The sequence below is a fragment of the Empidonax traillii genome, unplaced genomic scaffold, assembly GCF_003031625.1.
Source record: "Empidonax traillii isolate 1590-97213 ecotype Southwest subspecies unplaced genomic scaffold, ASM303162v1 scaffold27:size3997909, whole genome shotgun sequence".
NCBI lineage: Eukaryota > Metazoa > Chordata > Aves > Passeriformes > Tyrannidae > Empidonax > Empidonax traillii.
In genome coordinates this window covers 3058048-3081952 of record NW_020955220.1, presented here as the reverse complement: position 1 = coordinate 3081952, position 23905 = coordinate 3058048, and the positions used below count along the sequence as shown (strand labels likewise).

Below are 23905 nucleotides of genomic sequence, written 5' to 3'. Positions count from 1 at the left end.
TTTTTTTTTTTTTTTTTTTTTTTTTTTTTTTTTTTTTTTTTTTTTTTTTTTTTTTTTTTTTTTTTTTTTTTTTTTTTTTTTTTTTTTTTTTTTTTTTTTTTTTTATCCTGGCTGTATTATCTTTCAATTTTTTTCTCTTGTCTTGGGTTGTTTGAATTTCATCTTGCACTTTTTGAATGTTTTTTCCTTCTTTATGGTGGGAGGGGAAAAATAGAAGAGGTAGAAGCTACATTTTCATTGCTTTTGGAGCTAAATCTAATGCCAGTTGTACCGACAATTTTCTTCTGTGTTTACATGCAGCCAGGAGCTATGGGCGGAGAAGAGGTAAAAGTATTTACTAAATGTTTTGTTTGCTGAATAGTGGGAGAATTAAATATTTATTTTTCTTACTATAAGATGTTACTGATTTTAACCTTCTGTTGATCAATTGCTTCATATAAACCAATCCCATCCCATGTTCTTCATTTGCAAAACAGCTCCCTTTTGTAGCATCTTAAAGCAGTGATGATTTTGAGCTGGTAATTTCAAGTGTGTTGCTGTTACTGTGAACTGGAGGATGACTGGATGTAAAGAGTCTTTCATGATATATATTTATGACTTGCAATGTGTAACATCAAAAAAAAAAAAAGGAGACTTCATTTATGTTTGGTGTTTGGTTTTTTTGTAGAAGTGCAATGTTTAACCACTGCATTGAACATTTCAAAATTGCCTTTTGTTTGAAACGGCTTTCACTGAATATTACACTTGATTATTACATTCAATTGCCTCAGGTAGAACATGTGTGAATACCAATACCAATAACTTTGCTCAACACCGAATGTTGATAACAGAGACAGTATTTGAGCACATTTTAGCTGTATTTCATCAGAGAAAACCCTTAAAAAATTAAAGCAAACTGAAAGCATTTTACAAATGTACAGTGCTGCATACCAGTTTATTCTGAGAGATTAATGAGCAAGGACAGTAGCAAGTTTGCTGACTACCAAGAAAGCTCTAATGCAGCTTACATTCCTGTACTGTGCTGTAGCTTACACAGACTGGTTTTATTGAGAAATAACAGTGAAAATTGCAGCTTTTAACAATCAGAGTTAGGCAGTGCCATCTGCTTGGGGTACTTTAGCATTAAACTTAATTTTATCTTCTTTTCTGTAATGTTCTCTGACAGCTATGTAGGTGACAGTGCTTCCTTTTCAAAGTGTAGAATTTGCATCACATTTGTGAGAAGCTGGAGACAGACAGAGCCCTCACACAGGCCAGTAGTGTCCAAAGGAACTTATCATTTGCACTGAGGATTCAGGCAGTAGACTGCAGAGGCTGTACTAACACAGTTGGTAATAAAGTCTTCAGGTGATTTTGTTCAAACTTGACTGGTTTTCTTGTTTTTTTTGATAGCTAAAACAAAACCAAAAGATTCCAGTTTTTCTCACAAACTTACCTTCTCATAATTCCCCACCTCCAGAGACTGGGCTACTGTTAATAGATGTCGAAGGCATCCTGATACTTTTTCAGGCCTCTCATGGTACTGAAAAAAATTGGGACGTATGTGGAGTATATAATCTTGTATACTCTCTATGCATGTGAACACTATTTGATTTCATTTTAAGATTGTGGAAAGTGTTTCCAGATTGATCAAGTGACACCAAAGTAGGAAAGGAGGTAGGAATCAGTAGGACACCACAAACTACTTGCAACTCACATTTATTTGTAGAAGCCAAATATAATAACGTGGCAGTAATTGTGATGAATGCAATGTAGGATGTTTTATGAAAATGGTAGTGATGACAAAACAGGGCAAACAAGTTCTGAATGTGCTGGACTGTCAGAAATTTTTTTTTCCGCTCTACCAGAAAGCATTCTTCACTCTACAAACTTGTTTCCTGTGTGAAATGCAGGCTTTTCTCTACTAACAAGTAGATTTGTGTGTGTATGTCTTGTCATTAACACTCATTCATGCAGTATTGAAGTCTGTGATGTTTATGCTTTATCATTACCTTGACTTTTATAATGTTGTTATTGAGCTTTCTTAACTTTTAGAAGCATAAAATTCTATGATAATCTGTTTAAAATGTTGTGTTGGTTATCAAATATTCCCATATATCCCTCTCTATTATTGTTTTCACCATTTGTATTGTGATAGTATGCAGAGTAATCAGAGACAAGTCTGTGCAGGGACTCATTTCATGTTTGTTATATTTGGGTATTTTAATTAGTGTTTGATTCTGTTTTGTGACTAAGCAAATTCAGCGAGAAGAGGTTTTGTCAGACATTTTTTGGGAACCTGCCATAAAATATCAGTTCTATACTTGACCCTCTGTTTTCTTTGAGTAAAGAGGAGAGCATTTCTTTGTAGGTGTTATGTTAGGGCTGTTGAGTCATGTTTATGGTACCTTGTTTTTAACGTTTACAACCAGTTTTTCAGGTACAGATGTAAGGATAGCTATGGGAAATCAGCCCAAACTGTTTTGCTACACTGACAACTTAGAGATGCCTGGGGAGGGGTACAGGAGTATATTAAAAAAATAGTGCAGGTAGTGATGCTTTCCCATAATGTTCTCACAGAAATTTGCCCCAGGGGGTTTCATGAGGTGATGTCTCAATATTTATTGCTTTAGAATGTGTTTTTCTCCTGTTCTTACTCGTTCCCTTTTCTGAGCCTACATAAACTTTTCAAGATCCCAAAAAGCCTCTGGCAAGGGGTTCCAGAGTTTGCCTTACTTCCAGCCTTGCCATGTACTGATTGTGTTCAATACACGTTACTTTTTCCCTTACTGGACAAGACAGTGAACAGTCGTTACTATTCCCTATGTTTTCCATAAATTTAACTCTATCCTTGACTTAAATATGAAGTTTTAGAACATCGTTTGCATTTTTATAAGGTGAGTACAGTGCTTGTAGACTGTCAAGCATCCAGCATAAGAGGTGATACCTTGATTTCTAAGCTGCTGTGAATTTTTATTATTCCCTTCAGAACTCAGCACAGCGTGACCTCTGCAAGCCTGTATTTTAGTTGAACACCTTGTTCTAGTGTTTATTAATTTGATATGTCACCTTCCACTAATGGATCATGGTTGTTTCATTTCACAAGAAGGTAGGTTGGTGGACAGGAATTAAAAGGTTATTTATCTCCTTAGTAATGTCAGTCTCTCACATATATTTTCAAATTTCCTTCCTTTCTATGGGTTTTTTGATTTGATATTTTTACGCAACTGTAGTATTCCTAATTTTTTTCCTCTCGTGCATGTGCTCTCTTTTATGTTGAAATGCATATGTTTATACATGTGCATGACCTGTTTGTCCATTAATGGAATATGCATCAGTAATCTTTCCTGTGTTATGCTCTAAACCCACCATTTCTGACAAGACTTTGAAGGGAAGTATCTAAATCCTCTGATTGTGGCATTTACCCTGTTTTTTACAGACCCATGACAATGTTGATGTGTAAAAGTACAGTAGGAATTTTGGTTCATTGGATTTTTGTGTCTGTGATCTCTGTCTATGTTTAATATTCAATATATTTTTTTCTAATTAAGACTTTTCTAGTGTGTGGTTCATAAAAAATTCAGGCTGGTGTTTTGTGTCAGTCAGAATATCTTTCCTGGTTTGTTTTTTTTACGTTGGTTTTCCATATGTAGGATTACTCCTTCTTTTTGTAATCTGTCCTTTAGTACTGGAGACTATTACTGGTATTTTCAGTGTATAAGTTTTTCTGACTAGAGTCCCTCTGTCTTGACTTTCTTCCTTACCCCTCTTTTTATTTCTGTACTTCCCTGTGCTGTTACTACCAGTGTGGTATTAATCCTTAGGTCTTGCTGGGAGTCAATTTTATGTGATCCATTACCTTTAAATTTAGTTATGTGCCCTGTTATTTATATTTGTAATCACCCCCCTAATAAACTGTTTGTATCTATTAATTATAATTCCATCCCTAGGAACAATCCTCCATGAAATGAGTGGACAATTAGCCTTTTCAGAGTTGAGGTGGGGTTCCCATCTCTTTATATTGCAGGACTTAATTTTCAGCTCAGGTATAGGGAATTATTAAATTCTGAAGTTGGCACGTTCTACAGTGTTGCTTATATGCAGAGTGAACTTTTTTATCTTCTCTGTTAATAAATCTGTTAAAATAATGTGTGTATGCCTTTGTAGAAGTAGCAACAAATTAAAGCCATCTGATGATCACAGATGAATTCTTTACTTTTGATTTACAAGCTGAGTAGCAGCCATTTATGTTGATTTTGCTCATTCATCACTGAAAGAATGTTTTAACACTGAGTAACAAACAGTCTGACAGGATGTTCCAGCTAACAACTTTTTTCTTTAAGTGCAAGTTCTTTGTGGTTTACTTAACAAGATTTTTTTCTTGTTAGCCAAGTTTCTTTTACGTGTTTAATATCCACAATCCAAAGTTTTTCCGTGTTTGTTTTGCTGTTTGTGCCCCTACTCAGTGTGGGCCTCTGTTCCCTTGAGGTGGATGTGCTCCAGCCCTTGTTGTTAGGACCCTGTAAAGCTCTCCAAAGTGTGCAGTGACTTGAGGGATCTGCTCTTGAGATCATTCCTGGAAGATCTGTTATGGGAGGTTTAAATCTCTTAAGAATTGGTTTGAAATGCAAATGTTGCAAAGGTTCTTTCTATAATGATGACACACAATTTTATCAGATAGCTTGTTGGTTTTGTTGCTAGCCTTTTGCAAGGGTTTGGTTTAAAGCTAAATTAGGTTTATTGTTTTGTAAGAGTAACACACCTTTGGAAAAATAGAAGCAATACTAATGAACATCATTTGGACACTTGACCACTTAGCTGGGCCCTTTAATGCAAATTTTGTTACAGTAAAAAAAGGAAGAGCTGACTTTTTTTTTCTAAAATATTTAATTCTTTGGGAAACAGTGTTAACTGTAGATGCTACAAAATCTGTTACAGGTCGGTCTTCACTCTTTCCTTTTGAAGATGGCTTCCTAGACGACAGTCATGGGGATCAGTCTTTATCGTCGGGTCTCAGCTCTCCAACGCGCTGTCAGAACGGTGAAAGAGTGGAACGCTATTCTAGAAAGGTGTTTGTTGGAGGTCTCCCTCCTGACATTGATGAAGGTACCGTGAATAAGTTACATTGGTGAGGTGTAGGAATTGGCTTTCATATAATTACTATAACAAAGGTCGGATTTTAATGAAAAACAAATGTATTTTCCCAGGTGTGTTGCTTTTAGTGTTTGTGACATTATTTAAAACAAACACACACTACCATCAACTGCAACACCTGCAAATTTACTTGACATGCATTTGTACTGTAGATCAGAAGAGAGGGAGAGAGAAATGGCTGCATAGCAGGTCTTTTAATCTGCAAGTCTTCCCACAGCTGTAAAGTGGGAAAGCTGTAAAAGGGAACTCAGTGGTTACTGTCTCTCCTCCGTAGTCTTTTCCTATTCTTGGATGTGGTTGACTTTAAGGACTTTGTTAATACAGTTCTTTCCAAAATACATTGGGCTTTAATTTAATTTATGTAGGGCTCAGATGACAAATGTAGGGCAATAATATGGTTACAAAATAGGAGCCAGCTTATTAGAGGTGGTTAGGGTTTTTCTCAATATCTGCTCCACTTGTGTGTGCCCCACAAACCTTTACTCCCAAACCAAAATCATGACAGTTTTCGGTGTATTTTTCATATTATATTATATCTGGAATCCACCACTATCCAGCTTCAATGGGCATACATAGGGATGCCTTATTATGAGAGAGGGATATCTGAATCTGATCTACTACACTGAAGTCCAAACCATGTACAGTTTTAGTAAAGAAATACTATGAGTTGCCAATCTATGATTTGCAAACAACTCAAATATGGTTCCTATGTCACATCATGAGTTGCAGGGCTGTTGATACAGGGTCTGCTGGGTAATCTGAATCTCCAGCTATGAGAAGAAGCGGGCCAACAGGTACAACTGATGTGAATATTGCTGGGTCACTCAGTCAAAATATATGCCCCGCCTGTCTTGTGAGGAAGTAACATGGCCACCTGGGAGCTGTCACCCTCTTTCATGAGAGCTCTCCTTCAGTAACCCTTTTTTTTTCAGCACCTCAGGTATACAATATGTGTTTTGTGTCTCTAGTTGCTTGAAAAATCCGGTGTGCAACTCACAAGGTCAGAGAAACTGGATGCATCTCAAACAGCAATCCAAAAATTGGAAATCCCGTTTTCTCCAGATGGCTTGTTGCTCTGATATATCTAGCATCACAATAGACATAATTTTAAACTAATTCTTTCTTTAAAGTAAATTTTAAAAGGCATAGAGAAAAAACAATATTTTTTTTTTTTTAAATTACTTTAAATACTTCTTTCTGGAGCATTTGCATGTAGAACAAAATTGTCGTTTTAGGGTAGTTCGTGATGTGTGTTCCATGGGGTTTCTAAATTGATGCTTAAAAAGCGAAGAAATAACTTGGCAATTCAAGGCCGATTTCCTGAGGGGACTGAGGAAGGTGAAATCCCCGCAGCCGATGCCCTGCTGCCGCCTGCTTTCTAGGGCAGGCCGGAGGAGCGGCTGTGCTGACACGGAGCTCCTCCGTCAGCCCCATGTGGCTGCATCTGACCCTGCTTTGTGGCTATAATTAGAAATAGACCGCAGCTGAAGCATATTCACTTCTGATAGATCATGTTTGCATTTAATCCTGCTGCAAACTTCCATTAGTAGAATGTAAAATTACTTTTTTAAGCAGCACAGAGATTAAAGAATATTTAGGCATCCTCTATGGACATTTTTTCAGTTTTCACTTCTTAATGAGTGTAGAAAACAGGAAGTTTTGTTTTGCTTTAAGTGAGACTGTTTGCCTTGCTGTGTCAGTCTTCACATTCTCTCTAAGGTGCCTCATTTGTTTTTTGTAGATGAGATCACTGCCAGCTTTCGTAGGTTTGGACCTCTTGTGGTGGACTGGCCTCACAAAGCTGAAAGCAAGTCGTATTTTCCACCTAAAGGTAATTAGTTTAAAATACATTTATGCAGGCTCTTTGGTAAGAGGAAATTATGTCTGCGTTGTAGCAATCCATTACAAAGCAAAGATTTGACTCTGTGATGAATTTGCTGTCTTTCAATAAGCATATTTTCAGCCACTGTCATGATGGAAAAAAAATCACAGTTTGGTTACTGAAATGTGCTCATCTGTGTGAACTTCTTCAGGAGCTCTCGAGTCCTTGGATTATGCAATAATTTATCCTAGGCAGAAGGCAAGTTGCAGAAATTTCCTAGTGCTGATTCTGTTGCAGTTTGCACGTTGCAGAACTCACAGGAGTAAAAGCTGGAAGTCACTGTGTGTGTTCTGACTCAAGGAGCTGTGATCCTGAGCGGAACCACAAGCTGTGTCAGGGCTCACTGGGCACTGAAGCACGAGCTCTGCTGAGAGAGAGCAGGCTGGGATCAGGCACCATGGACACCGGGATTTGAGGATGGAGCTGGTTTGGTTCAGGGTGGTTTAGAGTGTGTGCAGGGGGAGCAATCTCATATCTGTCAGCAAAACATAATGCAGACCTGGTTTGGTTGAGGGAGAACAGTTTATGGGAAACCCGCTTGGGAGAGTTACTTGGCTAAATCAAGCTGCTCTGGTTTTGTATTATACTGTATACATTCTACTCTCAATCACACATGCTTCTTGCATTTCGTTTGCGAGTTCACTCGTGATCTGAAACAGTAGCAGGAAGTTATACACAAAATTTCTTATGTACGTGCTAATATTTTCTGTTCTCACTAACCCTGAAAGCTGTTAATTGCTCATTAAAGCCACTGATTATTTTGTCAGAACAATAGCCCGTTTAGTCAGTGAACTAGCTAATCCTACAATATTTTGATATATAGATTTTGACTGTAAAAACACACAAATAAAAGCCAACTTAATTTATTTGGAAGCTTAATTGCTGGAGGCGAGATAACTCTGTGACAAATGCTTGCCCTGTAAACAGTATTTGGGACACTTAAAAACAGAACAGAAACCAATACATGCTTCCTCTTTCCTGTTCCATTCTCACCACTCAGCCTTGCTGTCAGTAGTTATTATGCAACATCTGTTCTTGAATTTAAACCCAAAACAAATAATCCCAAAACCATCAACGAAACACCCCAAACCTCAGTCTCCCCATCATGTATTCCTAAGGACAGTTGGTAAAATGTATGATTTTCCCTTTTTATGTTATTTTTAAAGGTCTTTAGGGTCTTTTTGGCTGGTGAATTCTGATTGTACTTTCACTTCTGAGTTAAAAAAAAAAATGTAACAAGGCCAGCTTCTCCTTGTCCTTAATATCTCTTAGTATGCTGCGCTTTTTTCCCCCCCTTTTATCCTTTTTTTGCTCTTAATAGTTCAATAAGCAACTACTCATGGTAGATCAACATGGGACTTCCAATTTTGATTTTTTTCTGTATCTGACTGTGGGCTAGTTATGCCCCGTCAAACTTGTAAAAATGTATTTGAGTAAGATCTATTTTAGCAGAAGACAAGGGAATGCGGCCTCACTTCTATTTTTGTCATGATTCTAATATAGGAAACAGCTTTCAAAGCCCCTGCCAGTCTGCCTGAAAGTGCTAAACAACAGTCAATCCCAACTGTTCCAGATTTATTTATAACTGACTTCTTAGTTATCAATCAGGGCTGCAGCATCAGAAGTCCTGCATTCCTGGCTGTGAGGTTCACTTACAGTCATGTTAAGCTCGGTAGGTCAAATGTGCTTGATTTACTGTGATCCCATAGAGGCAGCATCTGCATAGAAGACAGAATATTATTACCAGGAGTCAAAAGGTAAAGTTTGAATGTGTATTATAATTTTTTCACAGCTTTTTGGTCTCATTTTTTTTTAATAAAGAGTACTTATTTTTCAAAGTTATTATGGAATCATTGACTGAAGTTCCACAATAAAATGTCTCCACTGCTGTTTTTAATTCGAAGTTCCTTTAGACCTAACATTTAAGTATCTTTTTTTATTATTATTTTAAGCTGTATTGATGCATTATCAAACATTCCTTTAAAAATACAGTGAAATGAAAAGAGATATTTGAAATTATGCTTAGTGCAAGATTCAGTGACATGACTTATTCAGCTGTCAGGTACTCATGAATTCAAATGTTTTCTCACTTCATTTTTCTAGATGTCTTCTCTTCCATGTTGCATTGCTAATCTCTAAATACTCTGACATTTTGAATATGAGTCTTTCAAATGGAAAATATGTCCAAAAAAAAAGGATAAATGAAATTACAGAGGAGAAAATGAGTTGGGTTTTGTGTGCTAGCAATCTCAAAAGAAGACAGGAAAAATGGATTGTTGGAATGCAGTTGGGATGATGCAGAGGCTAATCTCTGTTCACACATTAATAAAGCCTGACCTTCAAGGCTTCTCCCACCCACCTGAATGTGTACCAGTGGCAGTAAAATTGAGCCCTTCTCTTTCTGAACGTATGCCGTCACCTCCAGCCAGACTTTAGTTTCCTTTTGATGGATAGCCTTTTCCACTGCTCCTCTGTGTATGCAGGGTCAGACCATTGGGCAATGTCTGGACTTACAACAAAGTTCAATTTTTTTTGTCTGTTTACTTTGGTAAGCGTTCACTTAGAGATTTGGAGCAGACAACATCAGAAGTTGATGCCACAGGTCAGCATAGTCAGTGAAGTTTTATGCTGGAGCTCTTTCACGTCATGGTTTTCTGTCTTCATCGAGGTGATGTAACATCGTCTACGGTCCTGAGCAAATCAGTACAAACTTCCACTATCTACTTACTGGTTTAATTTATTGAATTTTGGAATGTTTACTCTGTTGATGCAACATATGAATTCCCTGTAGTCACCCTGTATTAGGAGCACTCTGATATTCTTAGGGCTAGGAAGAAAAGGCTGCAGGGACCATTAGCCATGGCTAATCTGATCAGGCATGAAATCTAAAAGATTAAAATGTTGCTTACAGTCTAGTGACCTCCACCACCACCCACCAGCTCCCCCGAGGGCTTTATCTGGTTAGCTTAGTGAGCAAGTCAGGCCATAGATGTGTAGTCAGTTCCAGCAAGCCTTATTAGCTAATTTATTAGTTGGTATGGTTGATTAGCTTAGGTGCAGTGGCATGTAAGCTGTCATCAGAACTAGCTGGAGTCCAGAAACATTCCTGCTGCACTGAGCTTGAACAAAGAAGGTTTTCCTAGATTTGGCACGCTGGGCAGGATGGTGTCACCACAGGTCTGCTTAGGCACACTACCTCAGGTTTAGTGCTGGACCTGATGGACATAAATGTTTGTGTGTGAAATGTGCTGACCTGGATCTCCAGCATGGTGAGTTTCACAAGGCTTATTTCAGGGTAGTGTCAACAGCAGCATTTTGGACCTTGGGGGATGGCAGGTCAACACAAATGTGTCTGCAACATGCCTCTCAAGCACATCAGTGCTATCTGTATTATCCAGATTTTCCTGTTTTCCCAGCTGTTCTGTGTTTTTGTTACGCTTACAGAATCTTGCCTGGCGTCACGGAGTACACTGTGAGCGTGTGTTTGGGAGAGCAGTCTGGCTTTGTCAGCATTTGAGTTTTGGTCATTTTAATAGCAAAACCAAAATAATTTGATGGATCAAGCGCACCTTACAGGATGCATTGATTGCCAGCGAGTTCAATATTTAGGTTGCTGAGAGAAGAGGGACTGGTGGCACCCAGCTCTTTTGTCACTGGGAGACAAAAAAGTCCACTTGTGCTCTTGGACCAGAGAAGCTGGTAACAGCTGACAATGTGTGTAAGAGGTTCCTGTTTCTAATTCTGAGCATCTGTATTGTTGCCTTAACATTTCTTTTTACCCCTCCTATGCATTGTAAAGCTTAGCACCATGTTTTATGTTTGTGTCATGCATGAGGTGATTTTTTAATGCTTTGCCTCTGAATAAGACCAATTCATTCCCGTTGCCTGAGAAGTCTTTGGATTACTTCCTTTGGCATCTGTTTGGGTATGTTAGTAAAGGAACTGGCAAAATTATAAATGCCATGTGTTGGTCTTGGGTAAGCAGATGCCCAGTTCGTAATGTGTTTACTTGGCTCTCACCACAGAGTTTGGGAATTAAATGTGGTTTGTGGCTAAGTATTTTTTGAGTGCCTATGAGACGTTGAGAAATAAAGAAATATGCATTAAAGAATACTATCAGAAGTAGTTGCACATTACAGTGTCACAGTCTATTTATCCCTGGCAAAATCCAGATAATTCATGTTTTATTTAAATAGAAATTGGTAGGGTTTTCACCTACTTGCTGGTCTGCTGAGTTAAGCAACGCTTATGCTAACTACAGTAATTTTTTTCCTTTTTTTTATTAAACAGATGGTGCCAACTGTTTCAAAAACACTCTTTTAGGTTTGTTGGTTTTTTTTTAACAGATTGCTAGCTTTAGGACAACTTTTTAAAAACTCATTACTGCAAAAGTTTTCCTCTGTTTTTTTCCATTTAGAAAGACTAATGTTTGGATAAAGATGAGAATTAGAGTGAGAAAATGAAGCATGGCAGAGCTTGGAGATAGGATGGGTTTGGAATGGGAGGAATGCTTTGACTTTATAGTTGATTTAGATGTGGGATGCAGCAGTCTGATCTTTTATGTTTTCCCTGTTTTTCAGTTCGTTGCTCTGTTGTTTGATAAAATTAAGCACATTTGTTCCTATTGCTCCATATGGGACACTAAGGATAAGCAGGATGTCATGAAAAAGAAAATAGTGTAAGCAAAGTTGCACAAAGTAACATGAAGTGGTTCTCATGCTTTAATTTAAAACAACTGTTGGGGACAGACAGTGTGAGTCTGTCTGATTATCTCTAAGGTACTTTTTAGATGGGAACACTGTTGTTGCAGTCTTTTGTCCTTTGATCTTGATTTCATGGATGGGGACCATTTTCATGGTTAATTCCATTGCCACTGCAATGGCAATGGTAGTTTCTGCCAGAGGAACAAGAATGAAGGGTTACAATGAGAAAGTGTGGAGTCCTATTTCTAATTTCATCAGTCATATTTACAAGAAGGTTTCTGGTTTGTCCAAATAAAGCAATCTATTCTGCTAAGTGCTTTGGCTTAACTGATCAAATTCCATACCACCACAATCCAGAGTGAAATGCCCAGACAATTTTTGTGTTTTACAAACTGAAGTCTGAGATCATAATATTTGTTAGGATGGAAACTGTCATTCCTTATCCACTAGTGTATTTACTGTTATATAGTAAATTGGGATTCTGTGATGTTTTTTAGATGTTGTTTGTGTATGTTCCAACACACACGTGTGCAGTGTCAGTTGTTTACCCATTGACATCTGTGGCCACGTGTGCGATTTGTGTAATATGTAACCCTGTATCTTCCCACAGCAGGGCAGCATCATCCAAAATCAGTGCAGTTCACAAAACGTGTGGTAACAAACTGTGGTTCAAACTGATCTGCTCTTTTGTAGCTGTGTGACTTAAGGTTGGTTTTGCAGAGAATTTTCTTTGAGGTTTTGGATGACTTTTGTTTAAACCACACTTTGTAAAGCTCTTCACTTTGTTTCCTGTCTTGTCCTGAATGTTTGAGGATTCTTGGTGGTGTGCTGATAATGATTGTTAAATGTCTGTCTTTGAGGCTGCTTTGCCAGTTACTGGAGTATTCAAGGATCTTGCTTCATGTAAGAGAATTTCTGTCTCTAAAATGATGCCATTTGCAATTTCTTTTTCTAGGGGTAAAGGAGAACCTGGTGAGGTAAAATACAAAACTATTTCTGAGCCATCCAGGCCTAGGCAGAAAAAACCTGATCCTAAAGTAGTGTTGCAGGATTATTGTCTTCCAGCTTTTATGTTGCTTTCAACAAACGCTGTTTACTTTCAGAATTGCTGGGTTGCTATAGAAATTTTTTTTATCCCTGAAGAAACCACAATTTTTAGCAAGCATTTATTAACCCTTTTTCAACAATTTGAACATATCTAAGTACAGGAAAAGCTTTCCCTTGCTTATCTGTAGAAGTAACCAGGCCACTTTTGTCAAATGGAACTAGTTAAATATTTGTCTTATTCTCATTAACCACTTCTAAAGCTAAGTAGATTTTACCATGGATTGCACACCCACCCCAAATAATATTTTTATTAAATGTCACCTTTTGTTTTGCAAACGGAAATACATGAACTGAATTGTAAATATTATGGGCTCCAGGAGAAAAGCCGTCCTTTAGTGGTATTGACTACTTAATATCTTGTGCTTTGGTAGTAGCTTGTGATATGTCTTGTTTTGCTAATAATTTATGAAGCACCAAATTATTCTTTCAAATCACTGAAATATGTTCAAGAGGTTGTTGGGGGTGATGGTGAAGAGGCAGATTCTGTACTAGCACTGCAGCTTATTTGCTGTGCCTGATGGTCATCCAGAAAGTGAGCTACTCCAGCCTGCCTGATCAGTTGTAATAATTCAATGCATTAGAAGCTTGTGCTCTCTTTGTAAATTCCTGCAGGCATTGTATTTATAATATTATGTATTCGCTTCCTAGGATCCCTCCAATGATGCACACAATTCTACCCCTAAACTAATGACCCTGTAACCTAAGATTAGTGCAAGATCATCAGAATACATACGTCATAAATTTATCAAAGATAATATCCCAAATTATACTTGCATTCTTTCAAATCAGAGGTTAGGACTGGCAATGGGAATATTCTGTCAGGTGCTGATATGCTGTGGGTGCCTCTGCCCAGGGCAGTGTACCTGCCTCTCTTTGATCTCAAAAGCTTGGAGCAGCTCAGAGCTGGTGTCTTGCTCAGCTGTCTCAGTGCTGTGGTGGGCAGATTTTATCTACTTGATACCATGCAAATTCTACCTGGGCTTGGGACCTACGATGTACATGAGGACTGATTATACTGAGATATTATAACCAGTACTCTGTTGTATACCAGTGGAGGCTGTGGAGCTTCATTTAGTACAGTGAAAGACATAATGTTTTAGAGGATTTGGTAAGGCCAGTAATTTATTTTTTTCAGATGTGCCATTCTTTTACTTGAGAAATGGTTTTGATTTTTTTTTTTTAATGGTTTTGAGGGGAATTTGTTGTTCTATTATAAGTAATCCAGTTTTGGAAAAAAACCTTGTGTTATTAACGAAGGTTTTTCAAGCTCTATCTTTTCCATATAATTGACAAAGACAAGAAACTTGAACAAACCAGAACCTGAAAACAATCCACATGTGAGTGAACATTCAGACCAGTTATTAACAGCACCACAGCTGATTACTTGATTGAAAGAAGGAAAGCCAAAGCCTGGTACTGAAGCTCTGCATTCTCCCTTGAGAAATGTCTTACAGTTCACAGGAAAGTTAGAATAATACAAATAAAATCAGAAAATATGTTACTGGGTTGTTCTGTGTAAATGATGTGGGATGTCTTTTCTTTTTGACTGAAGTACTTTACTTTGAATGGGGCTCTTGACAACAGTGCCAAGTATTTTGTGTATCACAGCTCTACTAAGTGATGCTTTCTCTCTTCTTTAAAAATAAATTTTAAGAGAAACATTTAATTTAAAGTGAAAACCGTTTTTATTATAAAACCCAATATCAAATTTAATTGAAAATAACTGAGTTCAGCTAAAGTGCAGCCTGGATTTTTGGACCTGAGCTTTCTTCCTCTGAAAATTTATTTTACTTCATGCTAATACTGTGCTTGAAATAGAAGCTGAAATCAAGCGGACTGTTTATATTTCTCTAGAAGTTTTTGATGTTAATGTTGCTTGGAATAGAATTGAAAATTGGTTTATTTACAAGGAAGAGTAACAGGTTTTGTTCAGACTTGGAAACTGATCTCTCTTCAGCCATCTGTTCAAAGTAAAAGCAGCAGCAGCAGAACTGACCCCCTCCAGATGATGACCATGAGCTGCTCTGCCCAGAGCAGTCACCATTGCATATTGCCTTTGAAAATCAAAATTTAAACCCCTCAATTCTGAATTTAGTTGGGGTTTTTATATTTACAAATGCAAATGCTTGTTTTTTTCATGCTGCTGACTCAGTAAACTTCACAAAGATAGATTTTGCCTGATCACAAATTTAATCTTTGTCATATGATTAATTCATGTGACCACTCTTTATAACTACAGTAACCAAATTGTATGTTATAGCCTTTTTTTATGTTATTATACCCTTTAATTCTGATTTATAGCTGCTATAGATCATGTTGCAGTCTGAAGTCTGATGTTTGAAAATGGCTGTGACCTTTGAAAGAGGAGACAACGCTATAAATTTGCTGTTGCAATGTTTTACACTCATTTAGAAGTAAAATGTCAGATAAAGAGAGGCTTATGTATGCCTGTAAAATATTCTTTTAGTTAAAAACCCCCAACCAAGTAATTTATTCCATCTTTTCAATACAGGTGGGTGGGAGTATTTTTACTACAAACTGGGTTGGTTTGTGTATAGTGCTGGTTTGGGGTGCTTTATTTACCAATAAATGAAAGTGAAAGTGAAGTAATGATGGCTGGAAAATCCTTTTTGTTTCTTGACACGTTTTGGAACTGAAAGAACTTTGTAAATCTTAAGCTGCAAGTATTTACTACAGCACTATTGAAATGCTGTCCTTTCTGTTGAGGAGTGCAGAGGAAACATTGGGGCATCTCTCCCACTTTCCAGAAATGATGCATGTCCAGCAAACAGAGGTTCTGTGGGTGGACTGGGTTTTTTCTTCATCTTAAATTGATGGTCTGGGGGAAAAACTCTCTATAATATTTGACAAAATGGAAGGTTTCTCTTTTCTCTGTTATTTCTGTTATGGTAAGATCATCAGTAGTAAGGGTTAAATGTTAGTTTCAATTCTTTTGGTGATCTCGTGATGTGAGTTATTTAATGGTAAAACTGGAATTTATGAAGACATGCAATTTATTTTACAGAAGCTACTGATACAGACCCTCAGTTTTCATTCAGCTCTTCCATATGATCTGCTTGCTTGGTGACTTTTCTTGTTATGTATCCTGTCTTCCATTTGACATTTATGCTTCTTTGCTATTTAGATTCAGGATCCAATTATTTTCCAGTGTAACTGAGGATATGGAATACATACCTTTAATTAAAAACAAACAAACCCTACCCCAATAACTGTCTTTAATGTGGCATGTGGGGAATTTCTTACATATGAGACCACTCAGACTTAGTCTGGTACTCATGAAAAACACATAAAAATGTAATCATGGAGACATAGGAGACTCACTGTAAGATGCTCAACTGTTCATGTTCCTCATACACCTTTTGCTTTTCAGAGAAAGGAATCAGCTGACAGGGTCAAACACTGCCATTTAAAATTAGACTGACTAAAAGAAATTAATCTTTGCAGGCCTGACTAATACATAATTTCACTCTTCTGCAGTAGCTAAGTGAGATTACAGCCCTTTCTATTTTGAGGTTTCTTAAGTATTTAAAGCCTTTGAAGTTTTTTGAAAATGCAGTCATGTCATTGCAATGTTTAAAGGAAAGTCTGCAGTTTTTTCAACACCTCGGATTTTTATTTTTCAAAAATGAGTTTCATTTTTAATAGTCGTTTCATCTTTGGATTTAGAAATGTGTTTTATTCATGTTCAAAGCATCTTCTAATAAGATTACTAAGGTGACTTTGAGCAATGACCCTTCTCATCACATTAACTGATTTAGAAATTTGGTTCACACTGTTTCTAAATGTTCCTTTGCTGCAGGCTTTTAAAACAACTTCATTCTACGAGTTCTAGTAAATACAACCACAATTCAATTCCAAACTATTTTAAAAGCTCTAGTTAAAAAAAAAAAAAAAAAAAAAAAAAGATAAAATCTATATTTCATAAAAAATTAGGTCTATTTAAATCTACTTTCTTGAGGCATCCATCTCAACCAACTAAAAATAAACTCAAAGACATGAGACTAGAACATTAATTTTCTTTGCCATTTTAATTCCATCTATTTATAGCGTTATGAGGTGGATATATCTATTGAAATACTTTCCTGAGAAATCTTAGATTGATGGTAGATTCTGTTGTAATCTTGAAGTTTATAAAAACATCAGAAAAGACACTGTCTACATGAATGAAAGGAAATGTGCTTCAAAGGTAGTTTAATTTTTTTCCAGCATAACTGGTCCTTCCCTTTTGCACATGAAATCGATACATCGACTACCCAGAGACTGTTCCAATGGGCTGTGCAGCATGGAAAGAAATGAGAAAGTTCTCTTCCCTCTAAGAACCAAGAACATCCAATTTCAGAGTTAAAAAGCTGAAAACACATGACCCTTAGGATACGATTTCTGTAGCTGATTTTGTAAATGGGCTGAGTTTTGGGAATTATGGATTTGAGGTCAGTTACAAATAAAATCAGTAGATGATACATACATGTCTGACATGGATATTCAAATACTCTTTGACCTTATATATAATTCTTCATTTAATTTTTTTACTTTATTTGAAAAGAGCCCGGAATCTAAGAGCCAGAAATAGGTTAATCCTTCCCTGTTGGCTGTTTAATATTTGCCTGCCAAAATACTGGCTTTGTCCTGGAAGATGCAGCTCATGGCTGATGTATTTGAACAGCAATTTATATTTTGCTGTTCTCAAACCCAGGAACTTAAAGAACTTATAAATTACTTCTAGTATTCACAGGTTGAGCATAAAATATACCCTTCAGTTGTTACAATGAAATTGAACTAATTCACAGTTACCTGAAATTTCTAAGAAAAACTCTTGATTGAAGAATCAACTTTGGACTTCATTAAGTGAGAGATCTGTGCAGTTACTCCATTAGTACCTTTCTGAAATAGTCCTTTGTTACTAAATAGGTAGAGACTGTTCAGACAACCTTCGCTCTCATGACATTAATAATTAATCACTCCTTTCGGTTTATAAAAATCCTGGTATACCAAATGTCTTTCCTTCCTTCTCCCATGGGTTACAAAACACAATCAGTGATTTCCTTTTACTCCACCAAACTGTGCCCAACAATGGAGTTGTACAAAGAACGTGTTACTGGGTTTAGAAAAATATAAAAAAGCCTTTTTTATTATTATTATTTTAATATTTTTTTGCATGAATGCTCTCAGGAGCAGTCAGTCTTTTCTTAGTGAGCTGTGACAGGCATGAAGTTGCATAATCTGAGAAATACTTTGCTTTAGACAAGAGAATAGTCTTCTCTGATAAACTCTACCAACTATGTCTTGCTAAATTGAATGGTGTCTACAGGGCCCCTAAGTTTATTTTCTCTCATATGCCTAATACACATAATGCACATTCTGCCCTAACAGAGTAGTTCTTTTCAATTAATTATGTTGAGGAGGAATGGGCAGAACACGTGCATGATGCACTGCTAGCTGCCTGTAATTTGTACCAACATGCCAGTTTTTAACATAAAAGGGTGAATATCAAGATCTGTTATTATAAAAGAGGCAGAAAAAGCACCTTAATAAGCTTTCCAACTAGTTCTTTCGAAGAGGTCACTGAGGCCTTATTACAATAAATTGTACTTTCAGTAATACAGAAAGGTTCCCATCATTAGAGAAGATATGCCTATGTTGATATTAATTGAAATAGAGATTTTTCCAGGCTAACTAGGCTGGCAAAAACACATTTGCCAAACTATAACAATTCTGTTTTGTTCCAAGTGTATCTTGCATTTCAAGTGACAACCTGGTTTCAGGCATGTGGGACACAGCGCATATGCCGGGTTTTCCAGTTTGTTCTCAGCAAGGTTAAGTGAAATTAGAACAACTGGACTAAATTATCCTTTCATATGAAAATTGTGTCACTGTTCAGATGTCAGAATGGGACATGTACAGAGGAGCTCAGTTCTTGTGCTTCTTTCCATAAAATAATGAATCCTGGAGCTCAAGGTAGAGGAACTCCCAGGTTGTGCTTCAGAACAGAGGGAAATTAATTTTCTCCTCATCCTCCCTCTGCTGTACCCTTTAAAAAGTTATAGTGACTTTTCTAACATCAAATACATTGTTGCCTTTTCCCAGAGTATGGCAAGGTGCAGTGTTTATTGTCAGCACTAAGTGATGTGTTGTACCCGCAGCAGAGGAGCTGGATTGTTCCTGCTCTTCCAAGAAGCTGTCTATCTGTGTTTATAGAATATTCAGCTGTTGTCAGGTGGCTTGCTGTTTTCTGAGGCCTCAAATATCTTGCCTGTTTTACTTTGTGGAATCTGAGTCAGGAGAAGTCCCTTGAACCCTCAAACCTTTAGAATGTCTGGTAAGGTAAGAAGGGAGCAGTGCTGGAGTTTGCCTGCAGTGTACTACCACAGTGTGCTACCAAAATTCTGCTGTAGAGCATTAAAATTTTGAGATTCATCAAATCTCTTTCTTCTTGGGAAACAGTGTGTGCATTAAGTGATATGACATGTGAAGTACAGATAGCAGAATGTGCTGAAGCACACAAGGCTGGGGAACCTGAAGCAACTTCCAGCATCTGCTAAATAATTCTAACTATTTGGATTAATACATTTTTGGTTTGTAAGTTGATCATCTTATTAATTCTACCTCACCTACTGTCTTTAAAAATGAATTTTCATTTAAATCTAGATGCCCTTGTAACTGACCATTCTGAATTTTAGAAGTGAGCTGGCCATGCAGTACAGCTTTGAGGGGATTAGGCTAAGGTCTCACTGTGTGTAGCAGAAATAGGAATAGAAATAGAAACTGTAGGACAGGATATAATGCCTGAAGTAGACAGTTTTGAGAATCTCTTCAGGAAGAAATACTCCTAGAGTTTTATAAATTTATAGCCAAACTTAAGATTTAAATACAGAAAAAAGAGAATTAATCACCGTTAATTTACAGATTGGCATGCTGGTTTAAATTTAAATTTTGGATGAAGTTATTAAAAATGATGCTTTGCTTCTATACAAAAAAAGTCATTTAATTATTAAACTGCACATAGTGTGAGATGCTTCTTTGTGCAGTGTCAATTTTGGCATAGGTATTTTCCAATTTAATTTTTTTATACTGGAATCTGAGTTCAAAGTGCATCTCCTGCTTTAGAGTGCAGCTCTAAGCGGTGATATTGTGAGGAAGACGGCGACTCTTCAGTAATAGCAATGCCTAGAACTGCTAATGAGAAGGACCTGCACCTTTCTGAATGTAAGGTTTTTGCATCCCTATGTGCTTCTAGAAAATGAGTAAAAATACCTTTAACTTTGACAAGTATCTTTCTTGACCATATCAACCTCTATGAGATCCTAATATTATCAGAAGTTCTGTTCTTTATTTATTTTTCATTTTGGTGTAATCTTTGTTAATCTTACGTAGCAGAAGTCCTTGAATCATTGGAATAGATGTGCTGTCACCAAGTTTTGAAGTAATACTGGACATCACATCATGCTAGTCCAGCCTGCTTGCTTTTCTAGATTAAGAGAATGAACTGCTTACCTGTGTCTTAAGTGGACCCACATGGACCCCATAGCATGCAGGGGAATGTTTTAGTCACAGAGGTCTAGAGAAGATAGGAGTATCTGTTTGGTTAATTTGGTTAATTTTTAACTGTTTTGGGAAATTATGATCATACCATTAACTGTACCCCCAAGTGACAATCAACTCCAGCTACCACCGATGTAACCTCTTACTATGACCCAGAAAACCCTGAACAAGCTTCCTAAGGTTGTAAAGATTACACTCCAATCTGTTTAAGATTATAAAAGTCCAAAATGGACAAAAATCTCTCTTTTAGAGTTCAAAACTTACGGTGTGGCCAGAAGATAAATCTTAAATGTTTGCATCTATTTAAATGTATTGTCAACCATTCTTTTAAATTATGCGTAAATGTACATGTATTCTTACTTAGTTTTTTCATAGTATTGGAATGATCTACACTGTGAATTTGTCTCTTGAAGCATTTATCTAAAATAGAGAACAAGAATTAGGCTGAGGCTTAAATGGAGATCATTTGGCTTTGGAGTCATCGTTGCCGTGGTAGTCTTTTCCAAGTGGCTACGTTTTTGACTGGGGCATTTTATAAGGCTGAAAGAACTGCTAAATTAAAGATACTTTAATTTGTATGAAGTTAATTTTGTATGAAGCTGTAATTATTACATGTAATCAGAAGGGATGGTATGGAGTGAGGAAGATATAACGAGTGCATGGATGGAAAATAAAATGAAGCTAAAAGTGATAGTGATTGCAAGGGGATTATTTTCATACTCCAATTAGTTTTGTAAAATCTAAAACTGGGATGTTGAAGCATGTTTATATCTTTAAGGGACTGTTTTAAGAGAAATATGTCTGCTGCAAAGGAAACAGATGTTTTTACTCAAGAAGTATTTCACTTTTTGTTGGAACTGGTATCTTTAATTTACTCCAGCTCTAACTATGCAAGCTCCTTGTTTGCTAGCAAGAGTGGTGATCAAACTGTTTTGTTTTCTTGGGCAAGTCAGTGTTTCTAGATGTGTTCTGGGCTATAATGATGTTAATGCAAGGGGTTTTTTGCCTCTAAAAGCAAACAGCTGCATAGAATTTAATTTTCTTTGAGAAGTCACACAGGAGTAGGGACATTAGGGTAAGAGGTAGTTTGGTAGATAACTCAACAGAAGAGAACACTTTTTCGGTGTCTATATTGTGTTTTTTTTAATAAATCAGAGTTGTGTAGTATTTCAAAAGGACATGTCAAACAGTTTTCACTCAATACTCAGTAAAAAATTAGGGTAAGTCAGTACTATATTAATAACAAACAGACTTTGTATGGCTTTGTTTGATATGTAAATATGATCATGTATGTGCTTAGTTTGTGTCAAGAATCTTAGGCAGAGGAAATTTAGCAGTCCCTGCCTAAGCTCCAGCTGCCTCCAGTTGCTGAGGATTTTTTGAAAGAGGTATTCTGTAAGACACACAAGTGCCAGATTATAACAATCACAGCCAACATGTTCACAGTGAGCGAGAAAACTGCGTTGTACTGATGGTGGGCAAAGGAGCAGTGCACACTCTGCAGGAAATCCTCTCAACCAGGCACATCTCTTGCAGTCACCAGCCAGTCCTTACCTGCCTTTGCTCAGGGCAGGGGGGGCTCTGTTAGTTCTCACTATCAGAAGCATAGGCTGCTTGGGTCAAATCTTCATTCAAATTTAACAACATGTAGTAAAGCTCTAGAAGGTTTTCTTGGCAGCTGCAGTCAGAGGAGCAGAGTGCTATACACACTTAATTTTACTGGCTCATTTAAAGTCTTGAAATTCTGAATCGCATGAACAATTTTAGTGGACTTTTTTCTTTCTTTTGAACTGCCTTATTTAAATATGAACAATAACAGCAGGTCCTTTACTCATAATAAAACACAACATGTTGTTCTTTTTCTCTCTCGGGTTTATTGTTTTTAGGGGAGCATTTTTTTCATAGTGAGGTATGTGAGCATAAAAGTCTGTTTTTCTGTTTACCTGACCACTTTCTTCTAAAATTAGCCCTTTATTCTAGAATTTATTAATTGTATATAGTAAATAGAAATTTGGTGCCTCCCTTGTAATGTGATAATCCCTGATACCAGCAAATACCACTGAGAAATAGCTGCAGTACAGCTGTTGGATAGTAAGAAACCCTTATTCACCAGCTTATATTCTCACTGCTCAAAATCATTAATTAATTAAATAAACATCCTCATATGAAGCAAACACTTGTCTCCATTTTGAAATCAGTACTGTATGATATATTCGGTGAATTTAATTTGTGAAAACAATGTAACAGCCTTAACGAGTTACTTGTAATTTGTAGATCTTATCCACTTCTTACATTTGTTTATTTAAAAAGAAAATGCTTTAGAAATTAATATCTTATTTTTCTTTCTTGTGCCCTTACCCTTTCCAAGGTTACGCCTTCCTGCTGTTCCAGGAAGAAAGCTCTGTACAAGCTCTGATAGATGCCTGTCTGGAAGAAGATGGGAAACTTTACCTATGTGTGTCAAGTCCCACAATCAAGGATAAACCAGTAAGTAGCTTATGCCAGGACACTTATGCTGGTTGCTAGCACGTTTGCTGTTACTCTTTTCAGTTAATAAATAAAAAAGATACTTACAGTTAATTACTTGTCACTTCCTCTTTCTACCCTTGCTCTTATATTGACTTGACTTTCTGTATCAGCATAACACGGCTTCAACATTTGCTTTCTTCTGATAAATACCACGTTCAGTTAATTTTTATATTTGGTACTTCTGGTATCCAAAAGGAGAATGCATCCTTTTAGAATGTTAGCTGTAAAACAATGGAATTGTAATTTTCTGTCTGTATTATTTGAGAGAAAAGAAAGCCTTTTGGGACGAAGGGAAGAAACTTAACCCTGCCAAATTAAAATCCAGAAAGCATCAAATATCCTCTGTACTTCATTGGGGTGTTTATTTATTGGTTTTTTATGCATGCAGTAGCTAATCAATTTATAATTTAGGCCTCATTTACCTTATAGTAACTGCAAGGTAAAATCAAGTACTGCAGACAGCTATAGCAGAATAGAAGACATACAGTAACCTGTTCTTATTGTTCACTTCTCCAATATTTTTTAATGTTAGTATTTTTTTTTTGCCTATGGATATATACAGATTAGATGAAAACTACAGACTAGTAAGATAAGATAAAAAACGTGCTGCCTTTTAAAACCATTTTTGAAAATCTTGCACAGAGGAATGAGCAACCCAAGATTACAGCACAGGGAGCGGGCTCGCATGATTTCTCGAATAAAAAAAAAAAGGATTGATGAACAGCTCTGTGTAAATAACTTCTGAGTGGTTTTTTTTCTGTACAATCTGAAGATTTCTTATCAACTGGCATTCACACATTGTACAAACCCCATTTTGTATCCAAGCACTGAAATTATTTTTATCTCCACTCCTATCAGTGCTTTAAAATTTGTGGATCACTGGATGTGATTTCAGGAAAGCCAGAAACCCAAACTGCAACTGTAATTGCAGATAGATGGTAAAATGTTCTGAAAGACCTTTCACAGATTTCTTACTATAATGGCGATTAGG

The 23905-nt window shown here is 36.8% G+C and overlaps 1 protein-coding gene and 1 long non-coding RNA gene across 9 annotated transcripts in view; one reads left to right on the top strand and one right to left on the bottom strand.

Annotated features, from left to right (window-relative positions):
• The window catches only part of CPEB3 (cytoplasmic polyadenylation element binding protein 3), an 85393-nt gene that overhangs the window by 51357 nt on the left and 10131 nt on the right, over positions 1–23905 (top strand). For 6 of the 8 annotated variants that reach the window (XM_027909135.1, XM_027909104.1, XM_027909152.1 and 3 more), the window contains exons 5-8: positions 301–324; positions 4918–5085; positions 6875–6964; positions 22754–22872. In XM_027909135.1, the coding sequence (XP_027764936.1) occupies positions 301–324; positions 4918–5085; positions 6875–6964; positions 22754–22872 (401 nt within the window). The remainder of the gene's footprint in view (positions 1–300; positions 325–4917; positions 5086–6874; positions 6965–22753; positions 22873–23905) is intronic. The other 2 variants (XM_027909160.1, XM_027909113.1) reach the window with 1 other exon arrangement.
• Positions 6827–22836, bottom strand: LOC114071374. The gene is made up of 3 exons (XR_003574027.1): positions 22744–22836; positions 8672–8733; positions 6827–6958 (listed from the first exon to the last, which is right to left on the bottom strand). It is a non-coding gene; the product is annotated as an uncharacterized LOC114071374 (long non-coding RNA).